This window comes from Calidris pugnax, unplaced genomic scaffold (genome assembly GCF_001431845.1).
Source record: "Calidris pugnax isolate Ruff unplaced genomic scaffold, ASM143184v1 scaffold54, whole genome shotgun sequence".
Lineage (NCBI taxonomy): Eukaryota > Metazoa > Chordata > Aves > Charadriiformes > Scolopacidae > Calidris > Calidris pugnax.
Window position 1 is genome coordinate 7,316,225 of NW_015090864.1, and position 21,045 is coordinate 7,337,269.

At 41.3% G+C, this 21,045-nt stretch overlaps 1 protein-coding gene across 5 annotated transcripts in view; it reads left to right on the plus strand.

The window, feature by feature from the left end:
* The window catches only part of DPP6 (dipeptidyl-peptidase 6), a 576,912-nt gene that overhangs the window by 399,061 nt on the left and 156,806 nt on the right, over positions 1-21,045 (plus strand). For all 5 annotated transcript variants that reach the window (XM_014945135.1, XM_014945136.1, XM_014945133.1 and 2 more), the window contains exons 2-3: positions 1,357-1,471; positions 10,072-10,170. In XM_014945135.1, coding sequence (XP_014800621.1) covers positions 1,357-1,471; positions 10,072-10,170 — 214 coding nt within the window. The remainder of the gene's footprint in view (positions 1-1,356; positions 1,472-10,071; positions 10,171-21,045) is intronic.

Genomic DNA, 21,045 nt, shown 5'->3' on the forward strand with positions numbered 1-21,045 from the left:
TGGAATCTTGATATGGAAAAAGTTGAAAAATATTTTCCCAGCATTTTCTGAAATCAGAACTCTGAGGTTTTCCCAACGTCCCTATGCAGATCATGTTGCTGTGCATAAGAAAACCGTGCAGTAGGTGAAACAAACTCTCTGAATTACAGAACTTAGTCTATTATAGAGCACTTTATTTTCCTGCAAAAATTAAAAAAGAAAAAAGAATCTCTTCAAGAAGTACCAGCAGGTTTGTCTTAGACTCACCATTCATCATAATAAAAGAAATGAGGCAAAAATTCTAAATTGGTGAAGTCGACAAGGCAGAGGAGCATCCAGAGTTGTTCTGGCTGTGAGGCCAGATCCCTTGAGTCAACTCAGCCTTCCAGGAAAGCGGAGTGCACTGATATTTCATACAGTTTCTGGGGATGCTTCAGTGCATGCATGAAATCACGTTTAATGCACAGCGCTAAGAGGAATCCAGCAAAAAGCATGAAAGGGATAAAGTGCAATAAATATTTAAGAACTTGTGAATGCGAACACAGCACTTCAGACAAACCTCAGTCTCGAGAGCAGGGGTGCTATATACATCACAGACAGAACATATGGTATAACCCAGTGAAGTCAAAGCTAATCAGTGAATAATGCTGGAGCTTTTAATCTAAAGTTTTACAGACGTGATTAAATGTAAAGTATATGCTAGACGTGAAGCCTATCTTCATTTCCTTAGACCTACCAACCTAAGAATGTATGCCAGGTGGCCTGAGGAGATGTGATGTGCTCTGGGAAGGCATAAAGGTTCACCGTGGGGATAGCCTTATTGACTTTAATCTCTCTACATTCCCTTGGGACTTATTTGTCTTCCTGTATTCCTCTTTAGCATCTTATTATAAAAGTCTCTTGAAAGTTACGGTAAAGGTCTTTATTTTCAGACTTAATGAGGTTTGGTAGGGACCAAACCTCATTTGGATGAGTGGTGCAGTGTGCTGCTCGTGCCCAGATGTGAGGAGGCCATAGGGAGTGTGGGTTTCACTGCTGAGGATCCTATGGATGTATTGCATTTATCCATTGTATAATATGACTTATGATGGATTCAATTAATGCTAAAATGTATTATAATGGCATGAATTGTATTTGGCTTTCACTACTGAGGATCCTATGGATTTATTGCATTTATCTGTTGTATAATATGACTTAGGATGGATTCAATTAATGCTAAAACGTATTATAATGGCATGAATTGTATTTGGCTTATGGGCTTCACCCACCATGGTCACAGCGTGCATGGTGTGGAAATAGGTTGCTGTTTGGATTCTGCTGTTTGTTTCCTTGTCTAAGTGCCTTTTCTAAATGTTTCCTTTCCTTTGATGTTTCTAGGAGCTGGTGGGGAGTAATCCTCCACAAAGAAACTGGAAAGGAATTGCAATTGCCTTACTTGTTATTCTCGTTATCTGCTCCCTGATTGTCACCTCTGTTATACTCCTGACACCAGGTATTTATAACTTTTAACTCACTTCCATTCTGTTTTTCTTCTGTAATTTTACTCTTCCAAAGCTAAAGGGATTGCAAACTGACTGCAAAGTCAACATCAAAAGAATCATCCTTCCTGTTCTTTAACTTGATGTGAGCTGAGTTCAAGGCCGCTCCTAGGTAGATTGTTTTAGAGTTTTACATTTCAATTCAAAGATCAGGGCTGCTGCGCTGAAGGTACAAGGGTGAAAGCTGGTTGCCTAAACATAGATGGGGAATGTCTTTTTAGATGTGCCAGGGTCTGAGACACATCTGTATAGGGCAGTCTGTTAGGACACAGGAGTTGCTGAAGTTAATGCCCACATGGAGCAGCAGACACCAGTTGGATAGCATATCCCAGAGCATCTAAAATGGCATTAGATGCTTATGCTTAGGCACCTAAATCCCATCCTGTTCAGCAATATTGGGTTTTAAATCAGACCACAGTGTTCCAGCTTTCCTAAGGAATTCCAGATAACTATGTGCCAGACAGCATTTTACCACAGCAAACAATTAGTAACTCTCTAAGTTCTCTAAGTTAATCCCCTTACCAAGTTTCAGCACATAGTTCTGTGCACATAACCTCTGTAAATTACTTCTCTTACAGTAGCTGCTGAGGTTGTAGGCTTGAATTTTAATGTGGTATCATTATGATTATTGATTATTACATATTTATTCAGTCCTGTAAATTTCCATGACTACTTACAGTGTAGAAATAATATGCTTCTCTGGCTCTTGAAAGCTTGTGATCTGAATATAAAAAAACAAATGAATGAGAGATGAGACACAGAAAAGAGAATTCAGTCTCAGAAAGGGATGGGAGCCGCAAAACACAGAAGGCAGCAGAAGGTCCCCTGCAGAGGGATGTAGAGGAGAAGAAAAGGAGCTCCTTCTTGGATGAGTACATATGAGTGTTTCTAGGGGACAGCAGGACAGAGTGCACAGAGCTGAGGAGGGGAATGGAGGCAAGCGAGAGATGAAACCATAGGAAATGGAAAAGCACAGGATGGTGAAGTGGAAAAATGAGATGGAAGTTGTAGAGCAGAAACATCTAGCTCATAGTGTGTGAAGTGACACACAGTTCAGCAGACTTGGGGCATTTTCCCTGACACAGTTCTTATCCCTGCTGTATGGTAGACTGGAGACAGTGATAAATCAGGAAATAGAGGATTGCACACAGTTAATATGAACATGAGTGAAACAATCACTACCTTATCCTTTTGCTTATTTATCATCATGCCTTGTTCAGTTTATTTCATGCTGTCCTGAAGTTTTCAATGTAAATGTAAGTAGCACATGGTCGTGCCAGAGTAATGAAGTAATTAAATGAATTAAAGTTAAACTTAATTAAGGATAATTTTTTTATTTACTTTCACTAAGGTTCAGATTTAACATCTTTGGACAGTCCAGTTTATCTGTGAGAGGTTTTGGGGCATGGTCTGTGGACTGTACTCATATTAGGCACCACTTATTTGCAGTGACAAATTGTCCCTTATCCATTTTGTATGGAAATGTTGCCATCTATTTTATGGAAGTGCAGTCCCAGACTTTTCAAAAATGTATGTTGAAGCCTGGAGTCCTAAACCCATACTTGTGGGCTTCAAGAAGCTGTCAGTGGCTCACGCTGCATAAATGAGACTATGGGTACCACTTCCATCGAAAAGCAGGATTCCACATAGATGGATATATGGGGAGAAGCATAAACATACCTGTACAGTCACAAATGTGGTCTGAGTCACAAGTCTTTCCTTGTATGTCACCACCTGTAATAAATAAATCCTGTAATAAGGATTTACCTACATGCAAAGACAGAACAATATCTGCTAAGGACTTAGAAGCTGTATGTCACCACCTGTAATAAATAAATCCTGTAATAAGGATTTATTTATAAGGCTGGACAGAACAATATCTGCTAAGGACTTAGAAGCCCTGGTTTCAAATCTGGGCTCTTCTGTAGACCTCATTTGGGGACTTCTGCTGAACCCTACTCCCACTTCTCCATACAGAAAATCACACATAAAATCACTAATGACTCTTATGACTATAGATACCACAGTGCTGTTGTCCAGGTAAGAGCGCAGACAGAAAAGGTGTACTGAGCATTGAGACCCTGTAGTTAATGTTCTCTAATTTAGGAATACACAAGTGAATATGGGTTATTATGATGAGTATGAAGTGGGAACATGATATATCCACTTTCACTTATAAGTAAAATGTAAAAGTGTGTTTGTGTGTTTATATTTTTATATACATGCAGAAAGAAATTTTCAGTTTGGGATATGTATTCACACACATGTATATACACATAAATCATACAGTTATTAGTATGTACTTAGCAACAACTCCAAATAGCACTTTTGAGAGAGTCTCTGTGCTTAAAACTTATGGATATGCAAACCAGTTTTCTGTACTAAAATTTCCATTCATGCTTTTTGAGATTTCTAATTACCTGTTTTGATGCTAAACAGGGTTTGGGTTGGGTTTTTTTCCCTGATGGTATTTCAGAACTGTCCTACATGCAAATACAAAAACTCTGAGCTCGGTACTGCTTTTGATTTTATTATGGATCCAGACGGCTTCATGGTGAGACTTTGCCAAGGGTAAAATAGATAACTTAGGTTGCTGCTGTGGCTTGGCAGCAGCTGAGTTTAGTTTTCTCTTGGTCCACTGGCCCTGGAGCTTGTTACGAGGATGCACTATGGCAGAGGGTACCCAGGAGGCTCATTTCACAGGTATTTCCAACCAGTCAGTGCTAAGTGAGATATTGAGACTGTCTTGACAAACACAAAAAGTATTACGTTGCTGATCCTGACTGGGGATAGCACATCCCAACAAGGCAGAAGTGGGGAAGATGGAGGAGCCTGTTCAGAAGGAACAGCAGAGTCTGCATTTACCTGCCATAAAATAGCTCACTGGAAGAAGAAATGTTTATCCTTTGATAGCCAAACTGAAAAAATGAGTGGTGGATATTTGAACAAGAGGCAGGGAAGGGACAAGAGGACAGGGAAGGAAGGGGGTGAAACAATTTTGTGGATGTTCATGGGACGAGGAGCTGCTTCCAAGTGTGAGTGGCATCAGAAAAAAAAGAGAAAAAGACCTCTTCACTGGAAATGTTTTGAGCGGGGTGATACAGTCTGACATGAGCAGAGCACGATGCTTGAGAATACTTCAGTTTTTTTGAAATTTTCTTTCTGATGATAATGTTGGAGTCCAGCCTGATGCTCTCCTGCTAATACAAATATCCTTTTGAATTTTATCCCAGAATTCCTTACTTGTACCTGTCTATCTTTTGCAAATCAGCCCAAACCTTTAAAAAAGGTTTTAACTCCAGATTCAGCTTCAGGAAGGCTGAAATCCCTCTTGGTTTGGGTTTCTCAGAGGCTCTGAATTTGTTACTTGTACCTGCCTATCTTTTGCAAATAAGTCCAAACCTTTAAAAAAGATCCAGCTTCAGGAAGGCTAAAATCCCTCTTGGTTTGGGTTTCTCAGAGGCAGGTCACTCACCCTGCTTTAAGATTAGCTCATAAATTAGGAACAGTGCTCTTTGCATTCAGCAGACATTGTAATTGCAATACCTGTGCTTTATTGCTAGCTAACACGTAGGTCTTATTTTATAAAATCCTAATAAAATTTCAGCATGTCTATGATTTGTATGTCCTTTGGTATTCTAGAACAACATTCTCAAAAAGCAATAACTGGTGAAAGCTTGCATTTAATGACACTGTAGTGTGCACACAATTGCCTACGCTGAGAGACTCTGATTTCCTGTGTGTGTGAGCCCTGCCATTCCACCCACCTTTGAAAAACGTGAAGTTATTTATAAAAATGATCAAAGTGTGGGACTGAGCCTTTCCTAATCAGTGGTTGCTCACTTATTGCAGCATATGGCACCTGTATGGGTCCTGTCCTAGCAGTGTTGTTTGTGTGTTTATATAAAGACATGCAAAATTTATGGTTATGCATGTGTGCGCACACACACACACACAAAGCTGAAGAGAGGACCCAATCCCACAGAAATCTTGATTAAAAAAACCTTCCCCAGGTTCCGTTAGACATTTTGCTTTTGAAAAGGCTGCTTTCTAGTTCCATCTGTTTGGAAATGGAGGCAAACAAGGACTTTTTGCACATCGGTTTCTGATATTTAATGTTTTCTGGAGATATACCTCAAGTTTGCTCCTTTCAAATCTGACCTTTAGCTGAAAAAAAAGAAAGTACACCCAACTCTGTTTTAGAATTCTTACAAAATTTATAGAAACAGTTTTCAGAGATGGTACTGAGGCAGTCATTGCATAGCATTAATTCACAGCATGCTGTCAGACAGCCAAATGCATAGTCTAGTAAGCTGTGTATGACTTTTGCTACTCAGGAAGCCCAAGGAAATACGCTGTGACAAGCTGTGCAGGAGTGTAATTTGTTTGTTCACAATTGTTATATATAAATGTATATTTATATATAAATATGCCATTAAAAAATAGTGGGATTTTACAGAAGGGAGAGAGGCTGCCTGTTTGCCTATTCTGACCACTGCCTTTTAGGGACAGGGAGTACCTGGGGGAAAAGGGGCTCAGATTTGCCCAGGAATCAAGCAGGCACATTGAGGTGGGAAGGGAGCTCTTGGTGTGCTCAGTCAGGTCTGCCAAGATGTGGACGTTTATGGATGCACACTCTCCCATGTGCTTGCAGTACACAATAGCCCAGGAGGTGTGTGAGAAGAACATCTGATATCGACCTGTAGCAGAGCCCCAGGGATGACAGAAAGAAAGGTGGGCATCCAAAGGGGACTGAAACCTTCTGACTCATTGAGCAGCCTGTGGGCATCGCTGGAGTTGAGAGGGAAGCTTGAAAGAAAGAGTTGGTACTGCAAAGGCAAAACAAGCAGGGAGGTCACATCATAGCCCTTCTCCCTTCTGTTTTGAGTTTTCTGGATTTGTGGAGGATCTTTGTTCTGTTTGTGTTCTGAAGAGCAAGGCTTTATCAGTTCAGTGCTCACTTGAAGGAAGAGGTGAAGACAGATGAACCCAAAAGGTCTGACCAATGCAGGGTTCCTATCATGCCTCTAATGTTGAATCAAAAATAAAATGGACATGTTTTTCACATGATTTTCTCAGCTTGGATTTTGGTTTTTTTGCTGTTTGGATGGTGGGTTTCTGTACCACCTGTACCGTTGCCATGCTGCTGGGCTGTCAGGCCCTGTTCAGCAGCTGCTGGCTGGATCTGCTGGTGAGGGGGGGCATGAATGCAAAAAAGGTGATGGCATACGATGGGTCCTCTTCTTTCATAAACGCAACAAGGACCCAAGGTCTCTGCAGTTGGGTGTGGACACAACTTGTGTCTGCCATTTGGCTTAGACACTCTAAGGCAAGCTCAGCGATGGCTGCTCAGGAAAGGGTGGGCTACCTGAGACCCCACAAATGCATTTCTTCCTCTGTAAATGTCTCCAGTGGGGTCAGAGAAATAGAGTAGGTGTTCTTAATGAATGCTCTGACTTACCTATGTGTTAGATGAGAGGTCAGTAAATCTGATTTTTTCCTAAAAAAAATCATTGACTGATTGATTATTTTAAATAAATGTTTTCTCCCTTGCTCTGGGGCTGAGATTGATGTTGTCCATGATCATTATAGGACCTATTGCAGCTATTACAACCTATTGCAGGAGACAGTAAGGGAACCTCAACAACATGCTGTAGGGAGGCTCCTGGGTGTGTATGCTTCAGTTGCTACCTCTTCCTCTTTCTCCTGTCCTGTATGAGGAGTTTGAAGTGCTGTGAAGGTATAGAGGTGGTGTGTCCCCCAGACTGCCTGTCTCCATCCTGCACAGGAAGAGGGAATGAGAAGGGCTTTCTGCCCTGCCCCTTCCCAAATCTCCAGCACAGAGGTTTGCTTGTGTCTGTCCTTGTGCCCTCATGGTGGGGCATATTCCTCGGGGTGGGAGTTGGGAAACAGACCCTGAAACAGCCGTAAGGCCAGGGCTGTATGTGGTGCTCCGACCTCCTGCTCTGCACCCCACGATCTCCCCAGGTATTCAGAGCTGCGACTGTGCACCATGGTGGGAACTGATTGGAACAGTTTACTGGAGTTCCTCTGACCTGTATCATCCATTTCAATAAATAAAATTATGCAGGAGAACTTGATGTAATGCTGTCACATGGAATAATTTAGCTGAGGACTTGTATTAATGTGTCTCGGTATTTGGAAGCCACATTGAGCAGCGTGATTGAAACCTCAATCAGACTTTTAAAAAGTATGAAAATTGAAGAATATAATTTAATTTAGTAAAAATGATAGTTCAGATTGAAACACCTTTTAGTGGAACAAAACATTGTTCATAGGTAATTTTCAGTGGTCCCAGGTAGCTCAGGAGCTTCAATTTAGAACAAAGAAGACTTTTTTCCCTGAAATAAATGGCTTCAGAAAGTCTGTTTCCCCTGTTTCTAATCACCAGAGAGTTCAGTTAGTTTAGTACTAATAATGTCAAAGATAGCTAAGGCTGCATGATACCAATAGACCTCAGGCATGAGGATGCTGTGGTGAGGAGAGATGCTGAAGCACACACACCTGCTGTGGAAAAACTCAGAATGTGGCCTCACATGTTCCTTTAAAGAGCAAATGTGTCTAAAGTGACTGTAAGGCTTCCATGAAAATATTTTTTTAGCAAAGAATTGAATGTTGGAAAAAATTTTTTCATATGATTCCCTGTAATAACAAAAAAATTACTGTTAGGAGAAAAAAAGAAAAGAAAGAATATGTTAATCAAAATTGGTGGTTTCAGTTTTTCTCTAAAAAATTCACGTTTGAGAAAAAGAAATCCATTTTCATATTAACTAAGCAGCCTATATAGGGTTCTCTGATGTGTCTTCATCTGCAAGGCCCAATATTCCATTGATTCAACATAAACACGTCAGTTGCAGGCCCAGGAGCCTCTGTGTTGTGTTTAGGAGAATTGTTATGTAGTAGAGAGGTGGGGGTAGAAATGAGAAGGTACAAATTTTGGCACAGGAGAAGATAGTAGATGCAGCAAAATTCAAGTGGTCAAATTCGTGCTTTAGTTTTATTTGGTTTGACTCATATGTTCAGTCCTGGTGGCATCCTCGAGGAGACAGATTTCCTTTTAACCATCGTATGTACGCAAACAGAAGTCAGTTCAGTGTCTTCTTCAGATTCTGCTTTGCATCAGAAATCTGTTGTCAAACTCTGACTGAATCATGAGAAATGTGAGAGGACTGTATGAAAGGCAGTGGAGAAAGATGTACAGCGAGTATTTCTTTACGGGGAAAGTGGAGTGTTAGTAAGAACAAAATAAATGAAGGACACTGTTTATTGCAAGTTGATTTTACAGTATCTTAAACTGGCAGTCTGGTTCTTCAACCAGCCGATATAGGGTTCTCTGATGTATTTTCATCTGCAAGGCCCAATATTCCATTGATTCAACATAAACACGTCAGTTGCAGGCCCAGGAGCCTCTGTGTTGTGTTTAGGAGAATTGTTATGTAGTAGAGAGGTGGTGGTAGAAATGAGAAGGTACAAATTTTGGCACAGGAGAAGATAGTAGATGCAGCAAAATTCAAGTGGTCAAATTCGTGCTTTAGTTTTATTTGGTTTGACTCATATGTTCAGTCCTGGTGGCATCCTCGAGGAGACAGATTTCCTTTTAACCATCGTATGTACGCAAACAGAAGTCAGTTCAGTGTCTTCTTCAGATTCTGCTTTGCATCAGAAATCTGTTGTCAAACTCTGACTGAATCATGAGAAATGTGAGAGGACTGTATGAAAGGCAGTGGAGAAAGATGTACAGCGAGTATTTCTTTACGGGGAAAGTGGAGTGTTAGTAAGAACAAAATAAATGAAGGACACTGTTTATTGCAAGTTGATTTTACAGTATCTTAAACTGGCAGTCTGGTTCTTCAATGTAAAAGCTGTCCAGATTTCCATGTTTGCAAATGAAACTGTATATAATTTCACTAAAAATGAAAATTATTATGGGCCAGCAATGCAACACCTAAGGATTTAGAGTTACATCTCATAGATTTTTCAAAAATATTTCTGTAGCCAAGTGTCTGATTTCCATGGAAAAGCTTTTGTGAATTCCTGAAGTAGTCTGTATGAGCCCTTATAGCACTTTCCAACTGTGGTTCTGCATGACAGTTTTTAAGGAAATAAAAATATAAACTATAAAAATTTGGTCACTTTTTTTTTTTAATTTAACTGATTTTAACTAGTGTTAAGTAGCTTCAATATTCTTCAGAATAGTTGCCATTATATAGCACTATGACATCTATAGGTGTGTTTTCATGACCTTTAAAATCTTTTTTTGAACAAGTTATGTCCAAAAATGTGTGTTTTGGATCATATCTTGGTCTTTTTGTAGTTGCTGAGCACAGGCATAAATAACCAGCGGGTTCCTGTTTGTAAACCACTAAATGGTCCTTTTACAACACTGACAATGGGATGTGGCTGATGTATGATATAAAGCTTAATGCGGACTGTTTCCGAATGAGATACGATGTGGCACTATTCAGAGTTGCTGCACTTTCAGATACATTTCAAAGTTGAAGTAATGGCAGTTTTGTTTTCGAATGTTTTTCAGTTGAAGATAACAGTTTGTCTCAGAAGAAGAAGATAACAGTGGAAGATCTCTTCAGTGATGATTTCAAAATTCATGACCCAGAGGCTAAATGGATAACTGGTGAGTGAGGAACAAACGTGTTGCAGTGTCTTTATTTCAGTTCCTTGCCCCCTGGGCATCTCTTTTATATTTTGTTCATTGTTCCTCCTGTTCTTTATTTTGCTCCTGATTTTACAGAATCAAGGAATGGTTGAGGTTGGAAGGGACCTCAGGAGATCATCTTGTCATACCCTTGGCGAACCAGCTAGAGCTGGTTGCCCAGAAACATATTAAAAAAATTCAATCCTCAAATTCCTATTCCAGCTTTCCTCCTGATAAATATGTAAACGCCACTGCTCTGTTATTGTAATTTTTTATTTAAGTCTCTCCAGTGGGCCAGACATTGAAAACTACAGCCATTGTCCCAAAGAGCTTCCAGCATTCAGTAAGTGATGTAGCATGGGGTTGGAAGGAGTGGCTGGGGCACTATCACAGTCATAATTTTACCATAAACAAAACTTCAGGTTTATATTCCCCTATCGAAACATTTTTTTCCAGCAGAGAGGTGAAGCATTGCTAAGCAACAGGGAAACAGTGGTCCAGCAGCAGCTGGGCTGGTGCTTGCACACAAGCCATGTGCTCTTTTTATCCTCTGCTGCCTTATGTTTTCTAGTCAGGGGAAAACCAAATAATACTTGAATTAATGCACATAGCATTTGCTGGAGTAGAGCTGTTTTGGGGGATGTAGATTCCAGCTCTCGCTGGAAATTGCTGCAGTCTGAACAAGCTTTGGCGAGAATAAAATGATTTGTGGTATGCTGCTCATGTAGGTTCTGTACAACTCCTATTATCACTGCAGTTATTAGTTTTTCTTTTGAATTTAATGGGGAACTGGATCGAATCCTTCCCCGTGCTTGACTTTCCTTGTCTGTTATGTTCATTGGGAACAATTTTAATGCCTGTAATGAAAAGATGGAGTGTTAAAGGGTAGTGCTGAATTTACACATTCCCCAGAAGCCCTCAGCACAGCTGTCTCAGGCTTCTCCCACCAATTCAACTGCAGGGGAAAGCAATTGCAGATGATGTGCACCTTCACAAACACAACTGCTGACACACAGGGGCTCTTTTTTTTCACATTGCATGCTCCGGGGCAGTGGTTCTCCCCAGAACCACTCTCTAGGAATAATGATGATGGAATTGTTAGCTGCATTGCAGTTCAGAATTATTTGTCTAGTACCTTTTTTTAGCATTGATATCTCTAATGGCCCTAATGAAGAAAGAAGTGGTTTATTGAGAACTTTGCTGCTATTTTCTTTATTTGCTAGAGTACCAGGGAGTGATAATGAATTGAATAAACTTTTGCAGGAACAGAGAATCAAGTATTGCCATACAGCTAGGTATAATATCCACCTTCTGATGTGTAGGCATGGAAGTAAGGTATATTTTCCACCAAAATGCAGACTTCTGTGAAAAAACAGTTTTTCTCATGCTTTTCCAATTACAATCACATACTGATGCCATATACACTTTTATTAAAGCTCCAATCTTGACATGTTTTAAACTCCATCTCCCTACTCCTGTGTACTCTCACCGACGCCAGCACAGTTTAACATCAGTCTTTCCTGATTTGAAATTACTAAAATGCTGTTTCTGTAAAGAACAAAGCAGTATTGTGAAAACCAGTAGAAATATTTTAGAAGGACTTGTTCTGTTGCTGTGCTACTAATACCACTGACACTGATTTTAATATATCTAGAGAAATTTTATGAAGCCAATAGATATTCTGTAGATTTACCCAAGGGTGGCTTCACATTTAAGGGCAAGACTCTAATCTGTGATGTCATTCATCCAAGGACCCAAAGCCATTTTACATTAATTACTTTTCTCCATTACAGTTGCTTTTCACATCTTTCTCAGGCTAACTGGTGAAATCTTGATTAAGGTCCCTGATAAGCAAAATGAAAGACCAGTAGCTTGATTCCCAAGCAAACATTCTTATTGGTCTCTTACTCTCAGTTTTTAAAATACAAAAGAAAGAATCTGGAAATGCCAAAGCCAAACTAATAAACCTTTTAGTATAACTGGAATGCTGGAGTGCTTTAGCAGAAAAATTGCATTTTTAAAAATTACATGTGAGCTCACATAAGGAGTTATTGTCTTCTGGGGAATCTGCGTGATTTTTAAAATATAGGTAGCTGTTGTCTATCCTTCCTCCCCTTCTTCTCCTGTTAATTATATAGCAAAATATCATGGTCATTCAGAGACCTGCATAATTCAGTCCTCTTGTCTCATCAAAGCTCTATTTCCGTCCTTTCCCTCTTCATTATTGCAGAAGATGGGAGTTTGGTAGCCTTGCCTAAGATGTGACACATGGTATGTTTAAGAGTCTTTCAATCATCTTATAGATTTGCTTCCAAATTAGTTCAGTCAGTAAAATATCTGTGTTCTTTCCTGTAAGGGAGCAGCTGATTCAAACTCTCTGAAGGAGCAAGGTCTTTCCTTTAACTTGAATGGAGCAAGTAATACAGTAAAAATTAAAAAAGAAAAGCTTTTCTATTCAGGACAGCACTCAAAAATATGCTGAAAGCTCACTGAAATTGATGGGATGAGCTGATGCTTAATCATTTTCTTGATTTGCAGTGGGAAAGTGGAAAAATAATATATTTATGATCAATATCTCTGTCATTTCGTTGATTTCAAAGGAGCCAGGGCAAAAGAAAAAAAAAAAAGAGAACCAATCTCAAAGCTGACAGAACTCCACTTCCAGAGCAAAGATTACAGGTTTCCCCTAAGCTTTCAGTCGCAACTTGTGGCTGGTTTGTGGATACGTTTGCATCTTTTTATTGGAATTAAATATGGCAAAGATGGAACTTTGAACTTTTTAGAATTTCTGTGATGCCACCTATAATTTCAAATTCCAGTTTGCATTTTTATCCAGTGGTCTAGGGAGAGGAAAGTCTATTTCATTTAATTATCTGCTGCTTTCAGTGTCTTCTACTGCCCCAGTTATTGATGTTGACTCAGTTAAGAGCACTCCAGAGGAGAGCAACGTGTTCATAGACCAGAACTGACTGCTCTGGAGTCTGTTTCTAGTTCCACTTCCAAGGACTGCTATTGCTTACATTTGCCCTGTAGCACAAGCAAGCACTGAATTTATTGTGAAGTTTTCACTTCAGGACAGCTTAGTATGTAGTATATAAATAAGTATATAAGCGACCATATATAGTATAGTATATACGGTATAGTAGGTATATAGCAATGTAGTACAGGAAATTTGGGACTGTGCTGGTGATAGATGGCGTCCCCCTGCCCAGCAATCCAAGAGCAAAGAATCCAAACTGCATCTCTGTTCCAGCCCCATCCATCCCATGCCTCCTCCTGCTCTCCTCCACTCATCGCTCCGTGCATCGCACCCCGTGCCGTTCTATTACCATCCTCTGTTGTGAACTTCCCTTTACTGTACTACTGTAATTATGTTGTCCATATGCTAAGCATGCATACGAGCTCCAATTAGCAACTCGTTTCATACTGTGTATCTTAAATGTTGTATTTGGACTTTTCCTCGTTTGCATATCCTCCTCCATACCCGGTCAGGAGTGTCCTGTGCCGGCCTTTCGTTAGCCCTCTCACAGATGACAGATGGCCCACTCGTTAGTTTAGTCCCTAACTGCTTAGCAGTTCTGCTCTCAGGCTCCACATTACTTTGTAATTAGGCTTCACAATTACTGGGCTTTTCCTGTAATTCCTCTCACACAGGGTTTTAGGGTAGGTTTCTGAAAAGCTCACTGAGATGGTGCAATGTTCTCTTAATGGTGGATAAAAAATGAGATAAAGAAGGGTACCTGCATTTTGAGCTGAAGAACAACTCAGCTGACAGATTTGTGCTGAAAACAACAATTCGTAGTCATTAGCTGGACCTGGCCTGAGAAGCTGGTTGGGTTATGAGTGCTGTCTTTGTGGCCCTATGGAGCTGCAGTGATTTGTCTCAGCTGTGAACCTGACCCCCAGCATCTCAGGAGCTCTACTGCTTTTTCACGGGGAGGCAGCATCGTGCCTAACGTCAAAGCAAGCTGTAGAGATTGAATCATATACACCATTTGTGGAAACTTATAATCTTCTGTCTTTGCACTTAATGGCAAAATACATTTTTCCCTCACAGAAAGTACTTGGCTGCTGTTGTAGTTAGAAAAACATAATAGCAGCCTGTAATATACTGCCTGTGGTTATTGCAATTGATTGGATGCAACGTGCTGTCATTGCTTACTTCTCGGAGGATGTTTTTCCAGCCTTGCTGTTGGCGTGTTGCAAGACAGAGTGCGTGTAGTGGTGGCTGTTGCCAGGATTTTTGGCTGTATGTTAGTAACTGGAGGCTCCAACTAGGAGTGCATCTTCTTTGTGCTAGACACTGGCCAGACACAGCGAGACTGTCCTTGCAGAGAGGTTGTAGCCAAATGAGAGAATAAAGGTTGAAATGAAGATCACAATATATTCAAGCAGTGAGGTTACTGAGGCCAAAGGATGTGTCCGGGGTCATAGGAAGTTGATTTTAAAAAAGTCTGAAAATTAAGCTCTGCTCTCTGAGGTCTCTGCCCACTTGTTTCACCTGCAACATTGGCAAAATAGTATTTATTCTTGTCTGAAGAGGAGTAGCAGGCAAATTAATAAAAGGCTCTGAATGGCATTTTCAGAAATGGCTCAGTTATTTGGAACCCTGCCACTCAGTGAGAGCCAGGACCACTGTGTGCCTAGCTCGTGTCTGAGAATGGCAGCTAGGCCTTTATCTCAAAAGCCCTTCTGAAAAATGTGCTAATAACTAATTTCTAAATATCATAGAGTAATTCTTTTATCTTTAATACTGAAGCACAGCTGTTTTGGTGCATGTTTTACTAATAACATCATAGAATCTCCCGGCTCTTTTAAAGTCTAATATTGAATTTAATGACCTAGAACTAATAAGTTTTATTTACCATGCAGAAAAAAATCATTGAGTAGTAACTGAGGTAATTTATTTCAGTTTACCTTTTGTAATAATGCTCAGATCAACAATACTTGGATAGCCCAAATGCCCCCAAGTCTACTCTGTGCAGTGTAAATCCATTGCACTGTATTGATAAAAGCATTGATGCATTTCAAATGATGCAGATGCGTGTGGAGTAAATGAATTATTTATAGTTTGCTTTGCATAGATATTAAGAACTTTGTAAGTGCTAATATTTTTCATTGTGAAAAGGGTTTGCGTTAAGGTGCTGCTTTGACAGCCCTTAGGACTAAAATTGCCCTGCTAGACAGCTACAACATGGTTAGCTGGAGTGCAGGCTTCTCTGGGCTGCTTGTCCACCAGCCAAAAAGATTGACCACTTCCAAGCGACCATCTAAGCTATAAAGCAGCAGGAGCTTTTCCTTTGGCAAGCTTGGGCTGTTGGCATGAGGGAAAAACTCATCTTTCTGTTTGTCATCGGAGGAACAAAGTTGTTTTTCTTGGGGAGAGCAGTTTGCAGTTTTATGTGTTTGGGATCTGCATTAGGAAGGAGCTCCTCGAACAGTGGGGCCACACGCTCGCCCCAGTTCCTGTCTTATGTTCAATGAAGGAAAGCTGCAAACAGCTGACAGGGGGTTCTGTTGGTGTAAATCTGGTGAAGGCATAAAGAAAATTGGGTTACTGTATTGGGATATTTACTTCCTTGCCCACCTTGCTAAGCAGAGATACTAGTTAATTAATTTCAATGTGTTTTAAGTATGTGTTAAAAAGGCTTAAGTGAATGGGTTTACTGGTCTTAACAGTTCAAAGAAAACTCATCCCAATCTCAACTCTGGTGAGACAGACCTCATATCCTACCTCATGGTAGCTTCTTCCTGCAACATTTTTGCAAGTGCTCTGGCTTTTCAAGTGTTCTTGAAATGTGTTCTAAGACACACAGCAAGTTACCTGGAGCACAGCACATTGGCTTGTGGTTAAGGTTTCAGTGAACTTCCAGCCTCAACTGCAAAGAGCCCCGCAGCCCTGAGGAGCCATAAGGATGACCTATGCTGAGGTAAAGGTATGGCACTGAAGGAAAATGCTGGGTGAACCAGAGGAAAATACAGGGGAAGGACTGAAGGAGGGTTTTCTGGTGTAGCACTTCACAGAAGTGTGTGGCAGTGCTGGTCACACACCCTCACATGGAGGTTTTGCTGGGCATGGCTTCATAAGCCCCTCTGTGTGATTCGTGAAGATGTGGGTGCTGGTTCAGGAAGGACACAGTGAGCTTTTAGGCAGTGTGGGTGTCAGTGGAAGAGCCCATGTGATTTAGAGATGGTTGATTGCTTTTCTTAATCTAAATGCCTTCATGAAGTGACATCCTGTGTTGCCAAAGCAGGCAATGGGCTCATGCTCTGTCAGACTGTTACAATAAGAAAGAAGAAAGGAAAACATTAAACCATTAAACCATTTGAACCATAATTTTGATTTTAGATCCCATCCTGAATCATATTCTTCTTCCTATCTGTGCTTGGGAGCACTAAGGAGAAGATGCCCTGCTCCCTGCCTTTCAGCTGCTGGGCAATAGCTGAAGTTCAGTAGTGACAGCAACCTATTCACTAAGGACAGGAAACACGGGAATTAATGCCTTTTTAACGTACTGTAATAGACCGTGGAGGAGAGCATTTCTGCCATGTAGCTGTTTTGTTCATTACTGCTAGAGAGAATGAAATGAGAAATCAATTTGGCTCTTTTAAAAATTAATATAGTCTGGAGGAGCTCTGTACCTTGGCTATAGCAGTGCCTCGGTGCTCAGCTCTGTGCAGCGCTGGGGTGCTGGTGGGGCACACGTGCTGCTGTCAGACTGAGAAAATCATCCTTTGGTGTACACAGCATCTTCTGAATTTGGAGGGAAATTATACTGGAGAAAGCCCTGTTTGTGAAAAACATCCTAGAAACACCCTAGAAAAGCAGAAGTAATATTTTAATGGTCAAATATGGGTTTTGTTTGTGTTTGGGGTTTTTTTTGAGCAGTTTGATGTCTTGAGGAAGTCAAGATTTTCCTATGTACCTAACCCTGTATAGGTAACCTAATTTCTCCAAAGCCTGCTAAAGTCTAACCATTCCCCTGCATGTCTCCAACTGCTGTTGAGCCTCTGAGTCAAATGTCCTCCCAAGGTACCAAAATAAGTACCCTCGGACATTGAATGCAATAGCTTTATATTTGTTACGTCCCTGCACCGTGCTAGCTGGAGTGAAGACTCTGGCCCAGGTTCAGGGCTGGTGCCAGGAAGGCCACCTGGGAGAAGTGAGATGAAAGGGAACGAGTGATGAGGAGGGCATTGGCAGTGTGATGCTGCACGGGGAGGACAGGCTGCAGAGTCACTTGGGGGAGAAGCCCAGGCAAGTGGGGAGGTTCCTGGGGATGTGCAAGGAGGAGCAGGAGCTAGAGTTGTACAAAGAGTGGAAATGAGCCTGGAAGTCAGTACTGTGATGTTACCTAAGAAAAGCCCTCATGGCCTAAGACAAAGCTGGAAAATACGTTCAATTGCTTGGGTAGTGTAATAGGGAATAATTTATGAATCAAAGATGGCTGGAAAAGGCAGGAGATGTCCTTGGACTTTGCTTCTCGTTTGGGTTCTACTAACATCTACTCCTGTTAACTGGCTAATTCTGTTCCCACTGATTTTTTTTAAAAAGAGCAGGAAAAACAGACTTCCCCTCACAGGGAATGTGATGGTCACAGTCTCACAAGCTGGACCAGCAAGCTTGTTTCCTATACTTTTTATAGCCATTAGAAAAAAACAGATTCCCCATTTCCCTCTCTAGCCCAGCTGCACTAAAATTAGTGCTTTTCTCTCAGAGTAGCTCAGAAGCGCGGCGGTGCCTCCTGCCGCGGCCGTGGCTGTGAGCAAGGAGCGGCTTTGGGGAATAATTTGGAGATGTAACAGGTGTGAAAACTAGAACCACTTGGGCCTCCTTTGTGTGTTAAATTTGTTTGCAGATTTGAGGTAAAAATCCATGGGAATTAGGTAGAAGCTGCCCTCTCTACTCCTTCCCATCGTCACGCTTTTATGTCGCACCAAGGTGCGCAGCGGCGTTTCCCTGGCTCTGTGTTGCTGGTGGCTAATACAAAGCTGCTAAATTCAGTGCTGGGTCCTTTTACCCTGCCAGCCAGGCAGACTTACTGCAACTGCACCCAGTTGGCAGAGGGGAGCCTTTTGATTAAAGCAAAGGAGAACAGCAGGAACGGAAAGGGGAAGGAAACAGCACGCTGCCCTGGGGAGCGGCTGCGGCCGTGGGGGACTTTTGAAGATGCGGCTCAAATCAGCAGTGTTTCTGCTGCTGGAAGAAAAGAAACTCAGGCAGCAGTTCTGCCTACGTGCTTAACAGTTTGAATCCAGTTAAAAAAGGATCTGGGTTGGTTTTTTTTTTTTTCATCTTGTTCAAAGTGGTTTGAAATCAAAACCTGCTGCTCTCTGCGCCGAAGGAAAGGCACTGGTTTTACCGGGGTTTAACTGGGAGAGGGATCAGGTGTTTGTTCCCTCAGTGGGTGTTAGTTAAAAATCCAGGTGAACAGCTAGAGGTAGAGTGTGACACTGCTACATGTGCTTCCCTGGTTGACACCTGGAAAGCGAGTGATGGTGAGCTCCCAGCGGCCCCCAGCCCCTGGGGAAGGGGAACTGCTGTGACAGAAGTTGTCTTAAGCCATTAAAAAGATGGTCACAATTGCAGCCGAGCTGGTTGAATTCGTATTGAAATAAAGTTTTGGGTTTGTTTTTTCCTTTGCCTCTTCAGAGGAATATAGCACAGGAAAGAGGAGGGAGAGAAACAATGAAAGCCAAACTCCTGGGTGACGGAGCAAGCTGGACACAGCAGTGGGTTGTGGTCTTCTCCCTTGCCCAGGAGGTTGGCAGTGTCTCACCATAAGGAGGGTTGCTTTGGGAGGGAATAAGAAATCTATTTCATTTAGATCCAGCACGGCTAAGAAAATCTGGGCAGATAGGTGGGGAATTCCAGTTTGAGCTGTAGGAAAGGAAGGTCAACAATTAGAGTTTGCATGAACTTGCTGAAGGTTTTCCTAACAATCAGGCTGGTGTAAGGGTGGAAGAGTTTTGAGAAAGGAGTGTCTTGGAGGTGAGCATCTAGGAAAAATCAGAGGGAAGAAATGAGGTGCATAATTGCAGGATATACTGGGCAAGAAGCACATTCAAAGTAGGATTGTAGACGGATCAGGTGTTTGTTCCCTCAGTGGGTGTTAGTTAAAAATCCAGGTGAACAGCTAGAGGTAGTGTGACACTGCTACATGTGCTTCCCCGGTTGACACCTGTAAAACAAGTGATGGTGAGCTCCCAGCGGCCCCCAGCCCCTGGGGAAGGGGAACTGCTATGACAGAAGTTGTCTTAAGCCATTAAAAAGATGGTCACAATTGCAGCCGAGCTGGTTGAATTCGTATTGAAATAAAGTTTTGGGTTTGTTTTTTCCTTTGCCTCTTCAGAGGAATATAGCACAGGAAAGAGGAGGGAGAGAAACAATGAAAGCCAAACTCCTGGGTGACGGAGCAAGCTGGACACAGCAGTGGGTTGTGGTCTTCTCCCTTGCCCAGGAGGTTGGCAGTGTCTCACCATAAGGAGGGTTGCTTTGGGAGGGAATAAGAAATCTATTTCATTTAGATCCAGCACGGCTAAGAAAATCTGGGCAGATAGGTGGGGAATTCCAGTTTGAGCTGTAGGAAAGGAAGGTCAACAATTAGAGTTTGCATGAACTTGCTGAAGGTTTTCCTAACAATCAGGCTGGTGTAAGGGTGGAAGAGTTTTGAGAAAGGAGTGTCTTGGAGGTGAGCATCTAGGAAAAATCAGAGGGAAGAAATGAGGTGCATAATTGCAGGATATACTGGGCAAGAAGCACATTCAAAGTAGGATTGTAGACGGATGATGGAGAGAGTTCTTCAGGTGTTTAGGCCTCTTGTTAAGAAGCTGATTCCAATTATAATCTACTACTGGTACCTTTAATAGAGTTTTCCAGAAAGGTTTATGACTGCCTTTAGGTGCCCTCTATTCTGTAGGAGGCAACTTGCTTACTTTTTTTTTTTTAAAAAAAAAATCAAGGCAATTTTACGTTTTTCATACTGCCCTGCCTGACTTTGATTCCTGGTTGAAGACTTTTACTTGGTGCAAAGCGTATTCTCCTACCTCAGGAGCTTTCCCTGAGACCTTGCTCCACTGCACTTGTTGAACATAGAGTGCTTACCAAGGATAATTAGAGCAGCATGTATTCTTCCACTTGATCTTTTTAATGAACATTAAATAAATATATGCTGAGATACTATAATTTCATAATTTGGAGATGAGAAATACTGTATTTCTGGTGATTAAACTGTATATCATATATTTGTAATTGAAAATTTAGCAGGCAAAGATTTACTTATCTAAGAAAGGAAGTCTCTGGTGAATTTGGATCTCCTGACTGTATTAAGCTGTTAAACATACAAGAAGCAGTACTTTTTTTTTCCTTAGGAGAAATAGTACCAGACGTATATAATTCATTAAAAGAAATTTAGAATGAGATAATTATCACTGATCAAGGGAATATAATTATACTTTGAAATGTAGATATACAAATCTCACATCAGTGAAAATTCAATTAAGAGCAGAAGAGACCAAATGTTTGCCCAGCCCAAAATCCTGTTTCCATGAGAAGCGATATGCATGTGCCCAAGGATGAGTAAGAGTCCAGCAAGCTTCACACACTTTTTAGGTTAGAGAATTATCAGATCCTCATGTAGTTTCTCTATTTAGTAGTCCCAAGTGTATTTCTCTTCCAAGTCACTTGCCAAATGTCCTCTAGAGCCTCTTGCATCCACCGTGTCCTGCATCAAGTGGTTTCACTGGCCTGAGTTCCATGAGAAACTGCTTCCTTCTGCTTACTTGGGAGCTTGCTCCTATTTGCTTTCCTTGATGGCCCTTAGATCAATACCTTGGATCATCCTTGTCATTTCT